General features: G+C 36.7%; 4 protein-coding genes across 4 annotated transcripts; all 4 read left to right on the forward strand.

Moving 5' to 3' along the window:
- Positions 1-249: 249 nt before the first annotated feature.
- LOC113061632 (zinc finger protein 592-like) lies at positions 250-10,585 on the forward strand. The gene is made up of 9 exons (XM_026230923.1): positions 250-1,099; positions 1,262-3,473; positions 5,944-6,122; positions 6,242-6,415; positions 6,499-6,643; positions 8,319-8,582; positions 8,719-8,831; positions 8,934-9,075; positions 9,147-10,585. The coding sequence occupies exons 2-9, from the start codon at positions 1,281-1,283 to the stop codon at positions 9,627-9,629; spliced, it is 3,693 nt and encodes a 1,230-aa protein (XP_026086708.1). The 5' UTR covers positions 250-1,099; positions 1,262-1,280; the 3' UTR covers positions 9,630-10,585.
- A 380-nt stretch (positions 10,586-10,965) lies between these two features.
- sec11a (SEC11 homolog A, signal peptidase complex subunit) lies at positions 10,966-13,739 on the forward strand. Its single transcript, XM_026230924.1, has 6 exons — positions 10,966-11,153; positions 11,543-11,652; positions 12,464-12,613; positions 13,001-13,120; positions 13,226-13,283; positions 13,371-13,739. Exons 1-6 carry the CDS (start codon positions 11,103-11,105, stop codon positions 13,419-13,421), a joined length of 540 nt encoding a protein of 179 aa, XP_026086709.1. The 5' UTR covers positions 10,966-11,102; the 3' UTR covers positions 13,422-13,739.
- Positions 13,740-14,167: 428 nt separating this feature from the next.
- On the forward strand, positions 14,168-15,875 carry LOC113061271 (neuromedin-B-like). The gene is made up of 3 exons (XM_026230307.1): positions 14,168-14,741; positions 14,835-15,031; positions 15,151-15,875. Exons 1-3 carry the CDS (start codon positions 14,579-14,581, stop codon positions 15,202-15,204), a joined length of 414 nt encoding a protein of 137 aa, XP_026086092.1. The 5' UTR covers positions 14,168-14,578; the 3' UTR covers positions 15,205-15,875.
- A 788-nt stretch (positions 15,876-16,663) lies between these two features.
- Positions 16,664-21,802, forward strand: LOC113061634 (protein KTI12 homolog). Its single transcript, XM_026230925.1, has 9 exons — positions 16,664-16,907; positions 17,240-17,291; positions 18,007-18,059; positions 18,336-18,391; positions 18,477-18,556; positions 19,947-20,106; positions 20,193-20,255; positions 20,422-20,490; positions 21,545-21,802. The coding sequence occupies exons 1-9, from the start codon at positions 16,757-16,759 to the stop codon at positions 21,686-21,688; spliced, it is 828 nt and encodes a 275-aa protein (XP_026086710.1). The 5' UTR covers positions 16,664-16,756; the 3' UTR covers positions 21,689-21,802.
- The last annotated feature ends 515 nt before the right edge of the window (positions 21,803-22,317 follow it).

Genomic DNA, 22,317 nt, shown 5'->3' on the forward strand with positions numbered 1-22,317 from the left:
ATATATATATATATAAAAATACGACTTCTTCCAGAGTGTAGCCTACTTGTTCGATCCACATATACAAACATCCTTATAAACACACATGACAGAGCTGCTCTTTCGTTGTTGTTGTTGTTTGACGAGACAACGGACAAATATTCCGTGCATTTTTGCGTCTTCTACATTGCGTCTTCTACACTGCGAAGGTGGCCAAAAATGCTGTCTATGTAGGCATCTTCTCTGGATTTGAGCCACGGCCCGTGTGTGTCGTAGAGCGGGGTCCTCGCGCACGCACACAGGAAGGACAGAGGGCTGTTAGCTAGCAGACGGCGGGCAACTGTAAACAAGTCACTTTTATAAACCTCGCATAACAAACATACCTAACGCTGACTTGCTCATCCATTTGCATGGCTTTTGAAATGTTGCTTTAAAGCGTGTTTGACTGTATACCCGCAGACTGTTCAATTATTACCGCAGGTTTGCGTTTTTTACAGAGCTGGGATGCAAGCAGCTAGAGAAGCGCGCACCCGACTGCACAGCTAAAGCTTCACTTTCTTCATAAATATTCTTTCATCAGTATTAACATTATAAAACATATATAAAATGACTGATCTTGTGTAACGGGGTGAAGTAGTGACATTTTGACAGTAAGCTATGTTTTTTAAGGGCTTTGTTAGCTTGGCTAAGGTTTATTTTCTCAGCTAGCTTATAAGCTAATGCTAGCTCTTCAACATTCTCGTACAAACTCATAACTTTAGATTAATGTTATTTGTTTTATTTTCGCAACGCCTGTATAAAAGGTGTTCTATTGGTCTAAAACAAATTCTCTGACAATTTTTATGTTAAACTAATTTAGGCGAGAGTGACAGCTAACTATCCTAAAGCAAATTTGACTGGCTGAAAAAAAAAAAAACAGGAGCGTAATTACGTCCAATATAGTATTATACTGTTAAAATGCTTAGAAAGGAGTTAATGTTTCCATAAACAAGTCTTTGAGCTGGCTGGACCATTGCTATGGAAATTCCTGGAAGTGTCAGTGCAATACAGATGAAGGTGCGCAGGACCAAAACTGATGGAAACCAACAACTGCTGAGATGAATTAACCAGGAATCAAATGGTGATTATAATTAACTCTTTTTGCATTTATCATCACTGCAGTTCAGTAATTGTAGATCTTGGATTCAAAATTAAGATGTGATGTGGTATTATTATTTTTATGCATGTGTGGCCTGCATACTGTGTGTCTTGATTTATTTCTCTCTTCAAATTTTTGCTTCAGGTTTTGAAAGCCTCCAATCATGGGTGATATGAAGACCCCTGATTTTGATGATCTCTTGGCTGCCTTTGACATCCCTGATGCGACCAGTTTGGATGCCAAAGAGGCCATTCATGGGAATCAAGATGAGGTAGAGGGACACCTTAAGCACTCAGAGATGTGTATGGATGCCACGGTTTTGATCCCTCACCCAGAGCCGACAAACGATGTCCCTGCTGTCAGTGTTATCGTAAAGAACACTAGCCGCCAGAACTCCTATGAAAATCTTGTAGAGAGGGAGAACACTCATTTTGGGCACCTTTTACAAAATGGGTTCAAAAGTTCTACAGGCTCCCTGGAGACACATCCCTCCAGCTATCCAAAACTGGATAGCTCTTCTGTCAACGGAGACTGTTCAAGACGTTCCATGGAAAAGATTCCTGTCCTCTACAAGAATGAAAATGTTCCCTCAGTTTCAGCATCTATGCCTCAGTTTAGCCCTATATCCAGCCCAGAATCTGAAGACATTCATCGCAATGGAATCAATGACCGTCCAAAATCTGCAGAGACCTCGTACTTCTCATCTGACTCACTCTTTACATCTTCGCCTCTTCCTGTTTTAGACAATCATTTGAAACCAGATGCATCCAGCTTGACATGCAATGAAAGACTTCCTGGTTCAAAAGGTGTGAATGATCTTGGGTGTGATGGATCATCTTTCAAAGACGATATGGTTGAACAAAATTCTGAGACTAAGAGTGACAGCATCCAAGATTGTGGAACAAATGCATATCTGTCTCCTGAGACAAATATTTCTTCTTCCCGTCCATGCGTCAAAGCTCACAGCTCTAGATTATCCTCTTGCCTTGATGCATTAGCAGCCTTGAATGCTAAAAAGGATCCAGGTGGGCAAACAAATTCAAAGGATTTCCCAGTTACCCCAAAAGAGTTGAAAGAGATGAAAATTAGTCCAAAAGTACCAATATCACCAAGGAGCCCAAGAAGTCCTCTGGAGGTGGTGAAACGTTTCGCCAAACAGCCTGACAGTCCAATGAGTATATGCAGTGACAGCAGTGGTAAAGCATCTCCAGCTGTCGCTGCTGGCTCGCCTCCAGCCATCCCACGAGTCAGAATAAAGACAATCAAAACCTCATCTGGAGAAATCCAACGCACCGTCACAAGCATATTGCCAGACTCTGAAACTGAAGATCTCATGTCACCGTTTGGGTCATCGCCATCTCAGTCCTCGGCTGAAGATGCCTTCTCGAAAACATTTTCTGTGTATCGTTCAGATGATACCATTTCAGAGGTCATTTTTGAAAATGGAAAGCAGGAAGCTTCAAAGACACCCTTACTGGGGAGCAAATCCAGCACAAAATCAGTGAGGAACTCAAAGAAACCTCAAACCCAAAATAATGGTCATGCTCTAAAGACAACACTTGGTGGCAACAAGCAAAAGAAGGCTTCTTCTGCTCAGATTGGTTCTTTTGCTAATACAAACTACCTTCCGAAGGCGTTACACTTGGCAAACCTAAATCTAGTTCCACATAGCGTTGCTGCCTCAGTTACAGCAAGGTCTTCCACTAATAGACAGGAGCCCTCTCAGTTATCATCATCAATGGTGTGCAGTTCTGTACCACTGGTGCATCAAGTTAAAAAAGTCTCTCCAAACACACGAGCTGTTGTCCCAAATACTGCAGCTGGAACCTTAAACAGACTGTTGAATTACTCAAACCCAGTACCAACATATGTTCCTGACCTGAGTCCACCACCAGGCACGGATATCAAGCTCCCACCGCAGGGCTATTGCTGCCTAGAATGCGGAGACTCATTCGGGCTGGAAAAGAGTCTTGCTTACCATTACAGCCGTAGAAGTGTGCATATAGAAGTCGCGTGCACCCACTGCTCCAAAACATTGGTGTTTTTTAACAAATGTGCTCTCTTGGCACACGCTCGAGATCACAAGAACAAAGGCATGGTGATGCAGTGCACTCAGTTGTTTATGAAGCCCATTGCTGTTGACCAGATGTTGGCGCCCATCAAGCCTAAGCAGTCTGTAAATCAGATACCTTGTGGGAACAGCGCCACAGAGTCATCCAAAAGCCAGGTGGTCTTGCCACTTTATCCCGACAAAGTTATCAAACATGGATTTAAATGTCTGGACTGTAATAAACAGATGTCAGACTACACAGCACTTGCGTGTCACTATCAGAGGGCAACAGAGGCTAATGGTCTGGTGAGTCAAATTAATGAAATACTGGAGTCACAAAATGTAACTTATTGTAAATTATTACAAAATTACTAACTATTGTTTTCATATGGGTCAATGACATGTCTTTTTTAATACTTTAAATTACAAATGACTATACCATGTCTTATATTTTTCATTTCTGTGTTAAATGAAGATACTTTTGTGGGTCCATATATTCAAAAACAATTTTATGAAAAGTATTTTTGGCGTAATCCTTTATAACGATTTCTTCTATTTTTATTATTATTATTATTATTATTAATAAGTGCTTTCTATTTTATGTTATTTGAAAACCTCTGCACAAAAACAACAACAAAGGACTATGATAAAGTCAATAAGTCTATGAAAATATTAAAATGAAGATATCAGGCAAGATTAGCTCAAGATGTAGTATGTGATATTTTAATTATCAATTTAAACAATTCTGAATCAATACATAATTCATTATTAATAATTACATATGTTGAAAGACTTTGTTGAAACGTTCAAAAATATAATCAAATTTTATATTATAAGATTTTTTTGTTTTTATTTATTACAGGGACAGTGCATATTAATAAACATTTCTGCCAATATGCCAGAGTTAGCCAGAAGGCTATTTTTTATCTGCAGTCCCAGGACAGATGTTAAAAGTCACCCTAAAAGACAAATTATAATATACAGGTGCTGGTCTTATAATTAAAATTTCATAAAAAAGTTGATTTCACTAATTCCATTCAAAAAGTGAAACATATTATTATATATTAAATTCATTCGCTACACACAGACTGGTATATTTCAAATGTTTATTTCTTTTAATTTTGATGATTATAACTGACAACTAAGGAAAATCCCAAATTCAGTATCTCAGAAAATTTGAATATTGTGAAAAGGTTCAATTTTGAAGACACCTGGTGGCACACTCTAATCAGCTAATTAACTCAAAACACCTGCAAAGGCCTTAAATGGTCTCTGTCTAGTTCTGTAGGCTACACAATCATGGGGAAGACTGCTGACTTGACAGTTGTCCAAAAGATTACCATTGACACCTTGAACAAGGAGGTCAAGACACAAAAGGTCATTGCAAAAGAGGCTGGCTGTTCAAAGAGCTCTGTGTCCAAGCACATTAATAGAGAGGCAAGGGAAGGAAAAGATGTGGTAGAAAAAAAGTGTACAAGCAATATGGATAACCGCACACTGGAGAGGATTGTGAAACAAAACCCATTCAAAAATGTGGGGGAGTGGACTGCAGCTGGAGTCAGTGCTTCAAGAACCACTATGCACAGACAAATGCAAGCCATGGGTTTCAGCTGTCGCATTCCTTGTGTCAAGCCACTCTTGAACAAAAGATTGCGTCAGAAGCATCTAAAGACAAAAAGGACTGGACTGCTGCTGAGTAGTCCAAAGTTATGTTTTCTGATGAAAGTAAATTTTGCATTTCCTTTGAAAATCAGAGTCTGGAGGAAGAGAGGAGAGGCACACAATCCATGTTGCTTGAGGTCCAGTGTAAAGTTTCCACAGTCAGTGATGGTTTGGGGTGCCATGTCATCTGCTGGTGTTGATCCACTGTGTTTTTTGAGGTCCAAGGTCAACGCAGCCGTATACCAGGAAGTTTTAAAGCACTTCATGCTTCCTGCTGCTGACCAACTTTATGGAGATGCAGATTTCATTTTCTAACAGGACTTGGCACCTGCACACAGTGCCAAAGCCACCAGTACCTGGTTTAAGGACCATGGTATCCCTGTTCTTAATTGGCCAGGAAACTCGCCTGACCTTAACCCCATAGAAATTCTGGGGGATATTGTGAAGAGGAAGATGCCATATGTCAGACCCAAGAATGCAGAAGAGCTGAAGGCCACTATCAGAGCAAACTGGACTCTCATAACCCTTGAGCAGTGCCACAGACTGATCGACTCCATGCCATGCCGCATTGCTGCAGTAATTCAGGCAAAATGAGCCCCATCTAAGGATTGAGTGCTGTACATGCTCATACTTTTCATGTTTATACTTTCAGTTGGCCAAGATTTCTAAGATTGGTTTTAAGTAATCTAATTTTCTGAGATAATGAATTTGGGATTTTCCTTAATTGTCAGTAATAATCATCAAAATTAAAAGAAATAAACATTTGAAATATAACAGTCTGTGTAATGAATGAATATAATATACAAGTTTCACTTTTTGAATGGAATTACTGAAATAAATCAACTTTTTTATGATATTATAATTATATGACCAGCACCTGTATAAAAATACTTTAATCATCATAAAACCTCATTTTACTATAAATAGAGAGAGAAGGAGAGTTTTTCAAAACCATATGAAATCAACATAAATACAAAGAGTACATTTCTAAGAACTGCCATGTGTTCTATATGAACATGTGACTTGTTCTTTTCTAGTTGAAGAGATTTTTTTCCTTGTGTTTCTTGTAGACACTATTCTATTTATTTGACCCTGTTTGCATTCTTCAATGCAGATGTGCAAGGTTTGCTCAATGTTGCTCCCCAACAAGTGCAGCTACAGGGCCCATCTGCGCATTCATTCACACAAATCTCCTTATTGCTGTCCTGAATGTGGGGCTCTCAGTCGCTCAGTGGACATCCAGAAGCATGTGAAAGAGAACTGCCTCCACTATTCCCGTAAAATTGGATACTCGTAAGTACCTCAAACTGTGACCTCTAGACCAATGAACTTCCGCTTTGAGACTATGAATGTCTTTTGTGTTGTCTTCGCTCACTCTCTCTGTCTCTCTGATTTGCTCAAATTTCTTTCAGGTGTCTGCATTGTGAAATGCTTTTCATGTCCCTGTCCCTCTTGAAGACTCACATTGAGGAGAAGCATTGTGAGGTCTTCTATAAGTGCACTATCTGTCCTGTAGCCTTCAGATCTTCCGATGGCTGTCTGATGCATGTAAAAAACAAGCATGGTGGCAGTGAACCCAACCATCAGTAAGTGCATCTATTGATCTGTCTTACCATAAATTTTTTCCTAGAACTGTGTTGAGGAGTTACCTCTGGTTCATTCTGTGCAGGGTGATCTACAAGTGTTCCTGTGAAACAGTCTTTAAGAGGAAGCAGTTGTTGTATCAACATTTTCATCATCGTATATGTGTGTTCAAGTGTCCACATTGCACTTCATTCTTCCCGGAGAAACTACTTTTGGTGCAACATTTCAAGGTTTGTAGCTACTTTCTAGTGCTGTTGGTCATTGCAATGTGTAAATGACACAGTGTCAGTTATTTTAGTGTCAGTTATTTTAATTCAGTTTAATTGGGTAAATTTACATATACACTATACATGTTAATCAGAATACAACCGGTCTTAGTATTGTGCACTTGATCCAAAAGACGATGTGATGTTTAATGTGTGGTATTATGTCAAATATTTGATTACACGTTGTTTTGTATACTTATGAGACAAAGACCTGCAAAAACCTGCTATAGCTGAATTATAACTCTGCATGTAAGTTTACTTATGAAGGGAAAACTTCACTGAATAATGTATTTAGTGCTCTTAGATGGAGGTGTGAGTACATTCCATACACATACATAATGCTTCTGTCTGGGACTTCACATTTAAAACATTTAGTAGATGCTCTTAATCAACTTACAAAAAAAGTGCTTCATGAGACTGGTGTGATGAGCAGATGGTAAGCATACAATTAAGAACATTATTAAATGAAGTACTTTCTGCTCATATGCAAGTAAGTGCTGGCTTAATAAATTGAATAATGTACATATATTGTATTTTCCAGAATATAAATCACATTTTTTTAATCATCTGAAATGTGTGCAACATGTATTTCAAAGCATCTTATATAATACAATTAGCGTCAAAGACACAAAATGTGCAAAGCAGACATTTGGAGCACAAGTGTTTTTGTATAGCGCATTTCTCACATGCTAATAGGTTCAGTTTCCCTTAAAATGAATGTATAATAAATTGTGTTTATAATGAATGCCACTATATTTAATGATTTTAAAATTAACATTCTCATTCCTGTTTGTATCTTAATACTGTTAAATTTAGAGCATGTGTGAAACTCTGCTCCTGGAGGGCCACTGTCCTGTTTAGCTCCACCCAGCTCCAACACACCTGCCTGAAAAATCCTAGGACTCATAAAGATTTTGATTAGCTGGATCAGTTGTGTTTAATTGGGATGGAGCTAAACTCTGCAAGACAGTGGACCTCCAGGAGTTTTTTACACCCTTGATTTAGAGTATTTGTTTTGTTTTGTGTAGTTTACCAATATTTTACATTATATCTGATTGTAATAATTTTTTTTTTACAACGTGAAATTGACCCACTGTGACTTATAGTCATGTGCAGAGTATGTCAGTGGTGGCGGGGTGCTTGCAAATGACAGGTGATCAGTCAGTGTAACATCAAGGTTCTTTGTTTTGTTTTTTTTGTTTTTTGTTTGGTATACATTTGATTTTCAAGTAATTACAGTAACTTTTAACTACAGGTAAGGCAGAATGCTGTAACTTGATGAATGCAGTCAAAACAGAGTAATAAAAGTATACAAAACGGTCCATTAACATAGGATGTATTCAGTTTAGATTGTAGGAGAAAAAACAACAACCAAAACATTTGAGAAAGAATTTTGTAGCTTAATACTGTGGTAGAATAAAAACGCCAGGAGAGATTTTTGTGATGTTCTTGTGGTTGCATTGTGGAAACAAAGAGGAGGTCATTTATTTTTGAATGTGCCACTGCTAATTCCCATGTCATTGTACTGCCACCGCACTAGAGATGTCTCATCTCATCAGTGCTGACTTGAAGAACAAGAGTGGTACTGTATTATGCAGATATTTAAAAAAGTCAAATAAAATGTCTGTTTCATCTGCAGACTGTTCATGGTGGAGTTTTCAGAAGCGAAGCAGAAAAAAGTCCCAAAAAGACAGAGACAACATCTTTCTCACCACCGAACCTCCAACCAGGGTTGAGCAAAGCGATTAATGAGGCCTGCATGAAGGAAAGGGAGAGCTCTGCAGCAGAGAAGTCAAGTTCTGGAGTTAGAATGAAGAATGCTGGTTGGACCTGTGGAGAATGCCTCCTGTGGGTCCCTGACAGAGAGACCTACATCAGTCACATGAAGACCAGCCATGGCAAGGTGAAAATCTTTGCAGTGCATGTGGGATTATGTGTTTGATTGATTTGCCAGAACTCCATTTTTTTTTTTTTTTTTTTTGCTTTAGTCAATTTGTGTTCCAAAATCTTCAAACTTGAACATGCCTGTCTTTTTGCAGTCAATAAAGAAACATCCATGTCGACTATGTGAAAGGTCCTTCAATTCACCCATGAGTCTTAAACGACACCTTCGAAGTGACCACGATGGAAGAAGGAAAGTTTTCACATGCTGGTAAAATCAGTATACTGTATAATTAAAAAGTGATTCAATGTTCTTAAGAACTTTTCTTAAGAATGCAACTTTGTGTTGTATTTTTCTCTATAAACCCTGAAGGTACTGCACAACTGAGAGGATATCTTTTACTAAACACACTATGCTAAAGAACCACATCAGCTTGATGCATGGAATCAAGAACCCAGATTTCAGCCAAATGGCAAAGCTAGCATCTCAGGAGGTGGGCAAACCCACAGGCGAGGTAATCATCTTTTATTTATTTTATAGAAACATATCAGATACCGCTTGTGCTATTAAATTTTCCTCTTTCAGAAGCTGAAAAGAAAAGCAGAGGAGGCTCATGGAGTTGCAGGAAATGGGGAAACATCACACAGCGTCAGTGCCAAGCGCCATAAGCCACTTTATCGCTGTGCCAAATGTGGCTTCAGCTCTGAAGACCAGGCCCAGTTTCAGGAGCACATACCTCAACACAAAACCGACAGCGACGCACCCCAGTGCCAGCACTGCGGCCTATGTTTCACATCTCAGTTAGCACTCACCAGACACCTCATCATTGTACACAAGGTCAAAGAACCGGAGGAGCATGAGGACTTTAACAGAGAGGACGCAGGGAAAGGACAAGAACACTCAACAAACTTGAGCGATGAAATCGTACCTCTTTCAGCAAAAAAGACTGGCCTGTCCACAGAGAAGGAGCAAAGCAAACTCCACAGTGGGCCCACAGACAGTGCTTTCAACATCAGTAACAACACGCAGGCATCAGAAGCAAGTGGATTTGAGGAAGAAAAGGCCTAGACAGAAGAAAGGACTCCAATGGAAAGCTGCTAATCAACTTGAATATGCAGCTGATAAATGTGGTACTGGAAACATGTTGCCTTACAGTGAAATACTATATCTCATGTCATTTATCACATATATGAAATAATGTTTAAACAGACACTCCTTCAGAGTTTTATTGCGTTATTTGGTTATACTTAACTGTTAAATTCATGCAATTAATTGTCACCTTTTCTACTGCTTACTTGTCCATCTTATGTATGTGGATAATCATAATTTATTTTTGTGTAATTGCAGAAGCATGTCAGTGTATTACAGTGTTTTGCTACAGAGCAAATGTATGTTTTTGTTCATGTACCAAGTCAAATCTGTCTGGGGTACATTACAACGCAGGAAATGTTATGTATGTTACTCAATGTAGCCATAAGAGAGACAGTCGCATATTATTTTGACTGTTTTCAGGGTCACCAAAAATGCTGAAGAATTTAGTACATTTGATGGTCAATCTTTGGTGGTGCTTATGCTGTGCTGGTCTTGAAGGAAGGGCATGATGTTTGTTTTATATTTATTAGGTAGCGTGCTTGTATTACACAAAGCTAAACATATGTAACTGCATTGTTACAATGGAGATTACATTATTCTAAATGGTATTCACTTAAACCCAGGTATCTGCACTCAGAGAAAGTATATTTTCATATTCATTCCATTACATTTATATTCAATGAGCCATTCTTACAATCAAATTTAGCACTTTTGTAAATGCTTGTATGAAAAAAAAAATAATTTACATATTAAAGACATAAGTGACAACTTTACAGTTTGTGCCATCAGCAGCGGTTTGATGTTTTGGGGGCCTTTAAAATGTAAAATACAAGGATTACTATTGTTTTTTTTTTGTTGTTGTTTTTTTGTCACTTATTTGTTATTTCACCAATAATGTTTCAAATTAAACCTTTATGTCTGATGCGTTTAAATCTGTCATGAAACGATTTTGCTAGTGTGGAAAAACTTCTCGCACTTAGGTGAGTATTTCTCTGGATAGGTTATTTTTAAGTCAATTTATGTACAGAAACATACCTTAAGGTCTTGGCTACAAAAAGCCGCCTGGAAGAGGTTCAGTTAATTTAACACGCGCACTAATCTTTTGTGACAACACTCTCACCAAGCAGCTCATGTTTTATTACGTTCCCTTGTTTACCGAACAGCTTTTACAAAAGAGACATAATATTAATGTTTTATTTTGTCCAACATAATTAACAAAAGAATTATAATTCAGGAACAAAACAAACATAAAAAAAACATATACAGACATCTATTTGAAAAGAAACGACAACCTATCATTTTTCATTAGGTTTTTCTTCCTCTTCTTACCGGAAGTAGTCGCCGCGTATCCGCTAGTTACAGCAGTGGCGGCGAAACGTTTGCAACAAAATCTCAATTTTGCATTATTTTAATTGAGTTTTTGTCATACATACTAAATATACAGACAAAATGTTATCATTAGACTTCCTCGATGATGTCCGGCGAATGAATAAGCGGCAGGTTTGTGTTTCTTTAGCTTGTTAGCTCGGCACACTTACTACACGTCAGCTTGAATGACAGTGGCTTTAACGTTTTTTACACATATGTGCTCTATTAGTACTCTTTATTGCGAGTTGTAGAGATGAAATATGTTTTGAATGGATAAATATTTTGTTTCTGAGCAGTTGTAACCAAGGAACTCGGCTTTTTACAACAGCTGGTATTCTGTGCTGTTTATTTATATATTACAGTAACGTACCTTTGACTTTAAGGCATTGCTCTACAAGAGATCTCAAATCTGCATCAATCATCATTATCTTTACTAACAACACATACTTTCGCTATTGCAGTTAAGCAAACTGGGAGCTAAAGAAACATCCATCTGATGTTTAGCTTCTCGTGTTTTTCAGCTTTACTATCAGGTGCTGAATTTTGGCATGATTGTATCTTCAGCCTTGATGATCTGGAAAGGCTTGATGGTTGTGACTGGGAGTGAAAGCCCGATTGTGGTTGTTCTCAGGTAACAGTCATATTTTGCAGCATACTTATGCATAATTTACCTTTTACATATTATTGTTTCAGTTGTTGAATTTCAAAACTGATTATCGTGGACTGTTGTACTGCACTGTACTTTTATTTACAGAGCCACTAAATCTCTCTCTTTTTTTTTTTTTTTTTTTTTTTTTTTTACTTTAGAAAGTGGGCAAGTCAGAATGTGAACGCGAGTGTTAAATGTCCTTATTCAGTAATCACAAAACAAACTGGGAATGTAAATGCATTGGTAAAAAATGTATGGAAACCCTGATGATGTTTTCAGTTTATTCATGCATGTGTTATGAATTGCTGCACTGTAAGAAAAGAAAAAATATGCAGAACAACAAAAACAGTACTGGTAATTCCTTCCAAGACATTATCTATTAAATTTGGGGACACTTCATTACACTAAAATATTGCATAATGCATAATTCAAAATACAGGTAAAACATTAAGAAATTCCAACATTTTAGCACTGGCCCTATTTTTTATTTTATTATTTTGTGTGTGTGTGACTTTAGATACCTTTTTTTACCTGCATGTTTTAATTTTTAAATCATTTTATGAATCTCATTTTTAATATATATATATATATATATATATATATATATATATATATATATATATATATATATATATTTCTTTAAGTCAGCGTTTGTTGGGAAGCCAAATACTAGGACGTCCACTAGGATGTTTGAAACTTAATTGATGCATATGATTCAAATGACACGCAAGACAACACAAATCATTACATTTACATCAGTGAAGTGTAATTGTTAATTTCATTATGATTGTAGTGGAAGCATGGAGCCTGCATTTCACAGAGGAGACCTCCTCTTTCTCACAAATCGTGTTGAGGATCCAATCAGAGTGGGAGAGATTGTTGTGTTCAGGATTGAGGGAAGAGAAATTCCCATTGTGCACAGAGTCCTAAAAATTCATGAAAAGTAAGTACCATGTAAGATCAAAATGCATGTTTTCCTGAATGAGAGAGTGTTGGTCATGCAATATGTTTTTCATCATAGCATGGGCAGAAAATATTAATAGTGCAGTAAGTGATTTCCACTGTTGAAAGTGGATCAACATGTTGGTTTTGGTGATTTCAAATACAAACAGCGTTTCTCAAAAATCAAGTACTGCACCTTTAATTGAGATGGTGTGCTTGTTTTTAACAAAAAAGATAATCAAATTCCCAAGATTCCAGCCTAATTCACATCATAAAGGATTATGTGCATAGTGCAGTATGTGTTGTTATTAGTTGTGCCTTTTGTTATTTTCTGATCATACTGCCTGTTTTTGTTCCTTCCAATAACATTGATCTCTACTGATTTCAGAGAAAATGGTGATGTCAAGTTCTTGACAAAAGGTGACAATAATTCTGTGGATGACAGAGGCCTTTACAAGCAGGGACAGCACTGGTTGGAGAAGAAAGACGTGGTGGGAAGAGCAAGAGGGTAAGAATCCCTAATCATCTTTAAGCAAAGAAATCGGATCTAATTTAGAGTGCATTCAGAGTTGCACGTGTCACTGTATTTCTGATCACAATTCCTCTATGGCAGGTTTGTGCCTTACATTGGAATTGTCACAATTTTGATGAATGACTACCCCAAATTTAAGGTATGTAATATGTGTTGAATCATGTATAAATGATGAAAAGTTGTTACATCGCAGTTGTTCTAACACTTGTTCTTTGTTCCCTGACAGTATGCTGTACTGTGTTTGCTCGGGCTGTTTGTTTTGGTACACCGCGAATGAAGAATTTGAAGAGCAACTCCGTCAGGGAACACACGCCCCTCTTCTGACCAGTTTTTATGGTGTTTTTTTGTTTTGTTTTTTTGTGAATATACTGCACTTGCTCTTAGAGACAAGGGTCAAATTATCATTTTCTTTGTTTAATGACAATGCAAACACAAGAACTAGTTGAAGAATTTGCATTTTGTTACTTTTCCATGTCATACCAAATTCAATTTTTGTTTGATCTGAATTTACAGCCGTATTTGCGCCATATGTCACGATCTAACTCTTTCTTAAAGGCTAAATTTTGTATTGAATAAAAACATTGAGCCAAAAGTGTATTGTTTTCTAAATCTATTGTTTTTTTTCATTCTCTTAATTACTTATGAAAAGTATTTGTTTTGTATTATGAGTCAGGCACTGAAAACAAAAAAAGTGTAAACATTTATATAGAGAGAGAGATAGCATACTATATATATATATATATAAGAAAAATAAAAAATGCATGATATTTTTCCTGTAAGTATGCTTAGCAAATTTGCAGCTTGCTTTGTTCAAGCACTCTGTAAGTACATATTAGTATCTTTAAATTCAGCTAGTTATTTACTTAACTCTCTCTCTCTCTCTCTCTCTCTCTATATATATATATATATATATATATATAATTTTAATAAAATTTACATTAATGCATTTAGCAGAGGCTTTTATCCAAAGCGACTTACAGTGCATTCAGGCTAACATTTATTACCTAACCTGTTCCCTGGGAATCGAACCCACAACCTTGCACTGCTAACGTGTATATATATCTTATCAAGACATTGTAATAAAAACAGAATGATTCTTAGTAACTACCAAGGCATACATGCTGTACCTAACTACTGAAATGTACGTTAAGCTTTAAGAATTTGCAACGCCTCAAACCGTTCTTCAATTATATTAATTCAATTCAACTGCATGCGCACATCCAACGCACGTCACATAGTGTTTCCCATCCTCATTCAAACAGACTAAGCATTCGCCGTCGTTATGTGAGTTCAGTGACTAAAACTATGACCTCAGAGCCGTTTGGCCCACCGATCCGATCCCACCCCACCGTGCCCCTATAAATACAGCCTGCAGAAGAGCGGAGAGCGCTCGCGATCATTGAATCTGAACGGAGGAGTCAGTTACTTGAGAAGATGGCTGTGAGTTCTGAAGATGCACACAGCAAATATAGACTGTTTGCTTTCATTATACTTTTTAACATCTCGTTAAGCACCGCAGTCAGTCTCGATTTAACGGAGCTGCAAAATAAAGTTTCCAAAATAAAAGTGCATCCACGTGGGAATCTCTGGGCGACAGGTATGTTTTCATTTCATCTTGTCTTTATTGGTCATGCAATTACAGTAAAACTTCTAAATCCGTTTCCCAGCATAATTTCTGGACTTCTTGCAGGTCATTTCATGGGCAAGAAGAGTATTTCAAGCAGCCAGTTCCAGGACTCTCCGTTCTCCTCAAAGCTTCCCAGGAATACTATGGGAGGATCCGGGAGTTTTGAGGATTTGAGGGAGCTGATCACTCAGGAGGTGCTGAAAGTTGCTCTTCAGGCTCAGCTTGAAGATCCAAAGAGGACACGAGATGTTTATAACCAGGTGATTAGCGCTATTTACAGAATTGGTCAACCAAATGTACCTAGTTAAAAAGTAAAGTGTTAAAATAGTAGTACATTGATGCTTTGTGGTTATACATTTTATTCGTTCATTTTTTTCAGGACTTGATGGTAAAGCTTTTGAAAAACTACATTGAAAAAAGGAACCTATGGTGACAATGCTGATGATGTAATTGTAATAAAATGTTATTTTGACAAACTTACAGTTGTGTACACAATCCATGGGTTTGGTAGATATATGCTTGCTTATTAATATTGAGATGTATTTTCACAGCAGTTAAATGTTGAAATGGCAACAGAATATTTATTTTTCATTAAACTGCTGTAACTATGGCTGGATATCTGAAAGAATATTATGAATGTGTGGATGGATTGATCAATTAATTAATGCGTTTTATGTAAGTTATTTAAAAATCTGTATTTTAAAAAATAAAAGAAACCACAAATCAGTCTCATGATGCTTTATTAAACTGGCATTACCCCAATTAGACCTAAGATTTTATTATTATTATTACAATCTTTCAAATGAGCAACTATGAGAGCAGCTTCCCTTCCCTTTGGCTTTGCCCTGAGATTGAAAATGTTTGTTTGATTATTATTTTATTTGTATCGTTTTATTTTTTATATATTGGTAACCTTTACAATTGTCCTCGAATAGTAATGTGAGGTTGGGGGTCCAATGGGCACATAAAACTGAAAATTAATGCAACGTTAACATTAATTTACTTTAAAAAGCAACCTAGCTTATTAAAACTCTTTGCCATACTGCCTCTTTTGTGTGTGTGTGTGTGTGTGTGTGTGTTAAGGGAGAGATCCTCATAAGCAGTCTCGACAAATAAAAAATGTATCTGGATTTTCAATGTAATTATTTAAAATTGTAATAATTGTGCAATTGTACATTTTAATGAGCTAACTAATAAAATGAGTGTGTGTTATGTGTGGGTATGTTTATGGATGCTGCATTCATGCAATATACAAGCAACTTAAATTCTTTGTTTAATATACCGTTTTAATGAACGGCAAAGCTGTTTGTTACAATATCTTTAAAAAATCAGTTCATAAAGTCGTTCCTTTCAGCTGATGTAGGCTAAGACATATAAAATGGGAACACAGATAAATAGTCTTTTTCATAACATACGTAGTTTTGTTCATTATTTTGCAAATCTCAGCACTCTATCTTACAGAGACAACCAATATGTGATAACACTGATATCACAGAGATGTCTATTTGATGTCTGCATTTACATCTGCAAGACGTCTATAGGACGTTTCCTATCAGATGTCAAAAAGATGCTTAGAAGATGTGATGCTTATGATTTAGAATGCATGTAAAACTGACATCATAAAGACTTTTATCAGATGTTACACAGCAGATCCAGACATCTTGCAGATTAATGTGCTGGGAGCGCATTTATCTGTTCAATATTAAACCTGAAAACACAATAGCAGATCTTATGTTTACCTATCTCTGTTATAAAATGTACCAACCTTTGTAAACTCAAACCTCTCAATTAAGTTTAAAGACATGTGAGGTATAATGGGAACTGTCTAAAACAGTTTAAAACTCTCCAACCTCATCTGGAACATTTCACCTTCTGACTACTGACCTGTAGAGGGCAGCAATGCACTAACCGTATCAGCACAATACATCAGCGCGAAGAAGAAGATCCCTCATGCAGCTCTGTAGAGTCATCCAGCTTGTAATAAAATGCCTTTATTATTAATGTGCGGTTACCCGTGCAGTGGTAAAACCCGACGAGCCAATGAACTGAAAGAATACTTCACGCAAAATACTAAAAGAAAGGTTTATATAGTCGGAGATGAAGACCAAGGAATTGACAGGAACTCTGTGTACGCAGGTGAGAAGAAGCTGCTGAAAGTTCAAGATAAACCGAGTTTTAAAGTCATGTATTGACATACATGTGTGTGTCAGGATCGTAATGAAGCCATTTATTGGGAATCACATCCCTAGTTCGAAACAAAGTAGCGTTATTCCACATGTAATAACGTTACAAAACATAACAAAGCTCTTAAACCCGCCTGAGATGGTTTGCTGGTCACACCTGTATGCTTTAATCTGGTTTATCAAACTGTTACATTTGACGTTACAGTGGACTATTTCAAATGTATGCGTCCAGCCCTTTGTATCTGATCTGAATCTAACTGCAACTATTATGATATTTGGCTCCAGATTCACAGAAAGAGAAGAATCTGAGGGGAGCACTGAGAGCTGAAGTGGAGAGGTGATTCTTTCTCTTCAAATATCTCTGCTGTCATTTAAAGACGTGAAAGAGTGATGATGTTCAAGATGATAAAAAGGAGAAACACTTAGAACAATCTGACTTAAAACAGTTTTCCTGGTAGCTCAATTGGTAGAGCATTGCCTTATCAAGCATGTTGACTGATAAAAAATGTTGGGGGTTCGATTCCCCGGGAACTCATGATAGGTAGAAATCGATAGCCTAAATGCACTGTAAGTTGCTTTTTAGTTTAAAACATATGTGCCACATGTATCCATGTTGATTTTTTGAAAATCATGTTTTATTATTATTATTATTATTTAGGATTTGTGAACTTCTGCATTTTTCCTGAACAAAAAGTTTATTTTATTTTTTAATTGATTTGAACTGATTTTGCACCAAGAATCATCAGCTCTGTAATAAATCAAGTAAATATGTCTAATCTTATATATGTTTAACATTATGGATTCCAAGAAAATACAGTTTTGGTCTAAAGTTGGAAAACCACTTGTTATAGAAAAATGAAGACAAAACATGCCGTTAAAGCTCCTGCTGGGTTGAATTGTACTCTAAAAATTATATTTGTTATATATAAGTGTGCAATTCTTTTAATAATACATTTATATAATTATAATTGTATGATTGTAATTAGGCACTTGCTTTAGAGTACTTTTAATTTAAATAATTTCTCTTTGTACTTCTCTCTCTTTGTGTATAGGAAAGTCAGTAAAGACGACATAGTGATTCTTGATTCCTTGAATTATATTAAAGGTAAATCAGTGTTTGTTCTGTTAAAAATGTATAAATCTGTGCCTTTGACAAATTGACATTCTTTTAAAGTAAGCTGTTGTTAATTTTCTCTTTTTTTACCTTTAGAAATTATTGATCCTTACAAGAGTACAACACATTTCTTAATGTTATATTGAGTGATGTACAGACTTCAGCATTATAATAACAGAGCTTGGATTAAAAAAAGCTGGTGTTATAGGCGGCACTCTTGATTTCAGTCTGGCATTAGATTAAGGACTAACTTTGTTTCATTTCTAGGCTACAGATATGAGCTGTTCTGTCTTATCAAACATACCCAAACACCCCATTGCTTGGTATGTAAACTCCTAAACCTCATCTCAGACACATTTATAACTATTTTTGTATGCACTACTTCACGTAACTCTATAACTCCTGCAGGTTTACTGTTTGACGTCAACTGAGGTGAGCTCAGAATGGAATAAAGGCAGAGAGGCTGATTCTCAGTACACACAGGAAATGTAAGCATTTGTTGCTTTGTTTCAGTGTAGTTACAATGGGTAGAGAAAATAACCACCCCCCTGTAAAATAATCACATTTTGTTGCTTTGCAGCCTGTAAATGAAGACGGACACAGATTTAGTTTTATCCAGCTGTATTTACTCAGTGCAACGTATAACATCCAAGTGAAAGATATAACACCAACATGGCAAAAAACAGAAATAAATAAACAGAATCACGGAGTGAAACCACCTTTTGTTTAAATTAGAGCCTTTAGTCTGTTGGGATATGTCTCTACTAACTCTTTGCACATCTAGACTTTGTAATATTTGCCAACTCTTCTTTGGAGAACTGCTCAAGTTCAGTTTAATTTGATGATGACCGTTTGCGCACTGCAGTCTTCAAGTCATTTCACAGATTTTCAATGGGGTTTAGGAACAACTTGTTTATAAAAAATACCCGTTTCCACGTGGACTAGGCCTCAGTTGAAATGACCACAGCTGATCACAGCTGAAAGTCAAGTGGCTTTGTGTGCCGTTGAAAAGGTGATCTTCATGTTATATCTTTCAGTTGGATGTTAGAAGTTGTACTGAGTAAATACAGCTGGACACAAATATGTGAGAAACTGTGTCCATCTTCATTTCAGGCTGCAAAGCAACAAAATGTGATTATTTTAAAGGGGGGTGATTATTTTTTAAATGTATATTTATTTTTACCCACTGTACTTTAAAGGAATAGTTCAACCGAACATAAACATTTTCTGAAAATATATTCGCCCTCATGTAGTTAAATTTTTTGTTCATCTGAACAGATTTGGAGAAATGTAGCATTACATCATTTCCTCACCAATAGATATCCTTTTTCAGTGAATGGGTGCCATCAGAATGAGAGTTCAAACAGTTGATAAATCAGAAAAATCAAAGCATTTTGATGATGGATTTGTCAACGATCTTTGGGTTACAAGTCTGACTCTGTGACCATTAGGCCTCGACTGCCCTGTTCTGATGGCACCCATTCACAGCAGAGGATATCTATTGGTGAGGAAATGACGGAATTCTAAGTTCTCCAAATCTTTTCCAATAAAAGATGGCCTGATGTATGTACATTTGAAGCAAATTTAGTTTTTGACTTCTTATTCCTTCTAATTGTGTGTTTCAGATATTAGATGTACATTATAGTTCAAATGCTTGGGGTCAGTAAGATTGTTTTTTCTTTTTTAAAGAAAGTAATCCTTTATACATGCAGCCATGCTGAACACGAGACAAAATAAAAAAAGAATCTTACCGGCCCCCAAACTTTTAAATGGTAGTGCATTTTCAAAAGTTCATAATGTTATCAAATGAAGATTCAAATGAAGATTCTGAAAATATGGTCTAAATTTAACAATCTCTTCTGGTCTTTCAAACAACAGTCTTGATGCGCTAATACTGCGTTTTGAAGCCCCTGATTCAAGGAATAGATGGGATAGTCCACTCTTCACTATTCAGCAAGAGGACTCGCTTCCATTCGAAGCCATCTGCGATGCCCTTTTCAAAAGAAAAGCACCGCCACCAAATCAGTCCACGCAGAGCGTAAGAATGCATTGTCAATGAGAATATAGCAGCATTGTATGTCCCTTGAATGGATATTAGAACCTGTTACTCTTTGCTTTTTACAGCAACCGCTCTCATCCACAAACTTTCTGTACGAGTTGGACAAAGTTACTCAAGATGTCCTAATGGTATGATTTCCATCACCTTTAGGTGTTCTGTTATAAACATAGAAAGCATTCAAAGTCACTCTTTCTGTTTCATTGCCGACAGGTGAGCGTTTATAGTTTGCATTTGCATAGCAAGACCTTCAGTTTCAATGGTACGTGTCGTCATATGGGTTGTTTTATGTCTCAGGCTGTTCTTGAGTCACAGAAGACCAGCGTCCCTGGAGATCTTATTTCCATTCCCGGAGCCACGGAAAAGATATCCTTTGTTCTGGCATGTTTAGCATATCTTTAGCATTGAATATCTTTCATTTTCTTTTTTTGTGGGAGGAAATGTGAAATTGTTGTCTTGTTTTGCTAAGCCCCACCCGTCATGGCTATTTGATATTTCTCACTGTGACAACACAGAAATGCCCTACAATACACCGGCAAAGCTTTAGAGCCGCTTACAACATGAAACCAGGATCATGTCTGGAATTTGAATGAGCCTGACTGCACCTTCCTGACAGAGAGTCGATCCGTTTAATGTTAATTGAAGATGTGTTGTAGTAATAAACAGGACCGGTTGGACCTATATGAATGTAATGAACACACCGACATCAAAGAATGTCATTTCTTTCTGATGCAATTGCAGTGGGATGGCCTTCCGTAGCTGCTTTAACATTTAGACACGTAGAGAGATGGACCAGCGCAGGTGGCCCTTTGAAATAATTCATCATCCAAATGGGATATTATTAGAAATTCATTTATACTCGTTCTTTGTTGTCTTGCAACTAGGTTTCCAGCATATGCCACCATTCAAAAGTTTAGTAAGGGGTTAGTGAGATTTGTTTTTGGTTTTGATATCTATAATGCTGCATTTAGTTAGTAAAGCAAAACCGTAACTTTGGGAAATGTTTAATAGATTTTTTTATTATTTAAATTTTTTTTTTTTAAATGTAATTTTGTTTACTAATGGCCAGTGATGAGAAGTAACTGATTACATGTATTCTGGATTATGTAATTATAATTAGATTATATTACATCATTAAATGCTCATAATTTAATAATTAGCAGTTCATCAACTCATTAACCATAGTTTGCATAATGTAATGTTTAATACATTTCATGATGTTTCTAACAAACAGTGGCTCCAGAATATATTACAGAAATAAAGATTAGTAAGAATACATTACCTGATATGTGACCCTGTCTGTGAAATCTAAATATGAGATAACAAGCATCAAAGTTTGATTTCAACCGTTAATTTCACTATGATTTCAATACTTATGTACATTATTGGACCTGCGCAGTTTCCTTAACTTGTTCAAAACATTGAACTCACAAGAAGTCTTAACATGGTGGAGCTGAGGAAACTCCGACGGCAGTTCATCAGTTACACCAAGATGCACCCGACAGAGAACATTGGACAGATTGCCAATATGTTTGTGCAGTATCTTAATAAGAGCATGCACTAACAGGTGTTTTTTTCGGTTTCTTTTTTTTTGTAATTCTTAAGGTCATATTTATTGTCTTCACGTTTCAAGCATTTTAACAATGTTTTGAGCGCAATAAAATTTGAACTCTTTTAATGTCTTTGTATATTTATTGATGTGTGTGAATCCAACTTAACCCCAACACCTAGCCCGGTCGCATTAGACTTTTTTTTTTATAGATATTGTTCTTTTTTCCCGCCTCATTTTCCTCAGTAACAGGGAACAGGCTGGAAAGCATTCAGCTGTAGCCTGGATGTTTGTCTTCAGTGGTTCACAGACCTTGAAATGAGCATAAGGTTTGATTGAAGTCATCACTGCGTACATACAGATGTTTTCATGCTAATGAAATGAACCATAAAACTCATTGAGACGCTGACTATTAGTGTTTTTCATGCAAGTCTTTTGTTTATGCCTCTGGGCAAATGTAAGCGTTTGGAGAGCCATATTGATTCTTCCGTTCGTGAATGAGGCCAGCTGCGCAAAAGTATAATCGTATAATTTAATTGGAAGAAAGCATGCACTCCAATAACTTCTGTCATGACCTCTCAGACTTGTTTGCATGGCGACTATAGCAACATATTTTTATTTTTGTGGGTATATCTTTGTCAAGC

The sequence above is a fragment of the Carassius auratus genome, chromosome 43 (genome assembly GCF_003368295.1).
Source record: "Carassius auratus strain Wakin chromosome 43, ASM336829v1, whole genome shotgun sequence".
In the NCBI taxonomy this organism is placed as follows: Eukaryota; Metazoa; Chordata; class Actinopteri; order Cypriniformes; family Cyprinidae; genus Carassius; species Carassius auratus.

Excerpts from the sequence above, each read along its gene's own strand:
- LOC113061632 (XM_026230923.1), top strand. The coding sequence starts at position 1,281 with ATGGGTGATATGAAGACCCCTGATTTTGATGATCTCTTGGCTGCCTTT. Across the intron at positions 6,123-6,241 it reads TCCCGTAAAATTGGATACTC|GTGTCTGCATTGTGAAATGC; the intron begins GTAAGTACCTCA and ends AATTTCTTTCAG. Across the intron at positions 8,583-8,718 it reads TGAAGACCAGCCATGGCAAG|TCAATAAAGAAACATCCATG; the intron begins GTGAAAATCTTT and ends GTCTTTTTGCAG.
- sec11a (XM_026230924.1), top strand. The coding sequence starts at position 11,103 with ATGTTATCATTAGACTTCCTCGATGATGTCCGGCGAATGAATAAGCGG. Across the intron at positions 11,154-11,542 it reads GGCGAATGAATAAGCGGCAG|CTTTACTATCAGGTGCTGAA; the intron begins GTTTGTGTTTCT and ends CGTGTTTTTCAG. Across the intron at positions 13,284-13,370 it reads ATGACTACCCCAAATTTAAG|TATGCTGTACTGTGTTTGCT; the intron begins GTATGTAATATG and ends GTTCCCTGACAG.
- LOC113061271 (XM_026230307.1), top strand. The coding sequence starts at position 14,579 with ATGGCTGTGAGTTCTGAAGATGCACACAGCAAATATAGACTGTTTGCT. Across the intron at positions 14,742-14,834 it reads TGGGAATCTCTGGGCGACAG|GTCATTTCATGGGCAAGAAG; the intron begins GTATGTTTTCAT and ends GACTTCTTGCAG. Across the intron at positions 15,032-15,150 it reads CACGAGATGTTTATAACCAG|GACTTGATGGTAAAGCTTTT; the intron begins GTGATTAGCGCT and ends CATTTTTTTCAG.
- LOC113061634 (XM_026230925.1), top strand. The coding sequence starts at position 16,757 with ATGCCTTTATTATTAATGTGCGGTTACCCGTGCAGTGGTAAAACCCGA. Across the intron at positions 20,256-20,421 it reads TTACTCAAGATGTCCTAATG|GCTGTTCTTGAGTCACAGAA; the intron begins GTATGATTTCCA and ends TTTATGTCTCAG. Across the intron at positions 20,491-21,544 it reads TTCCCGGAGCCACGGAAAAG|ATTGAACTCACAAGAAGTCT; the intron begins ATATCCTTTGTT and ends CTTGTTCAAAAC.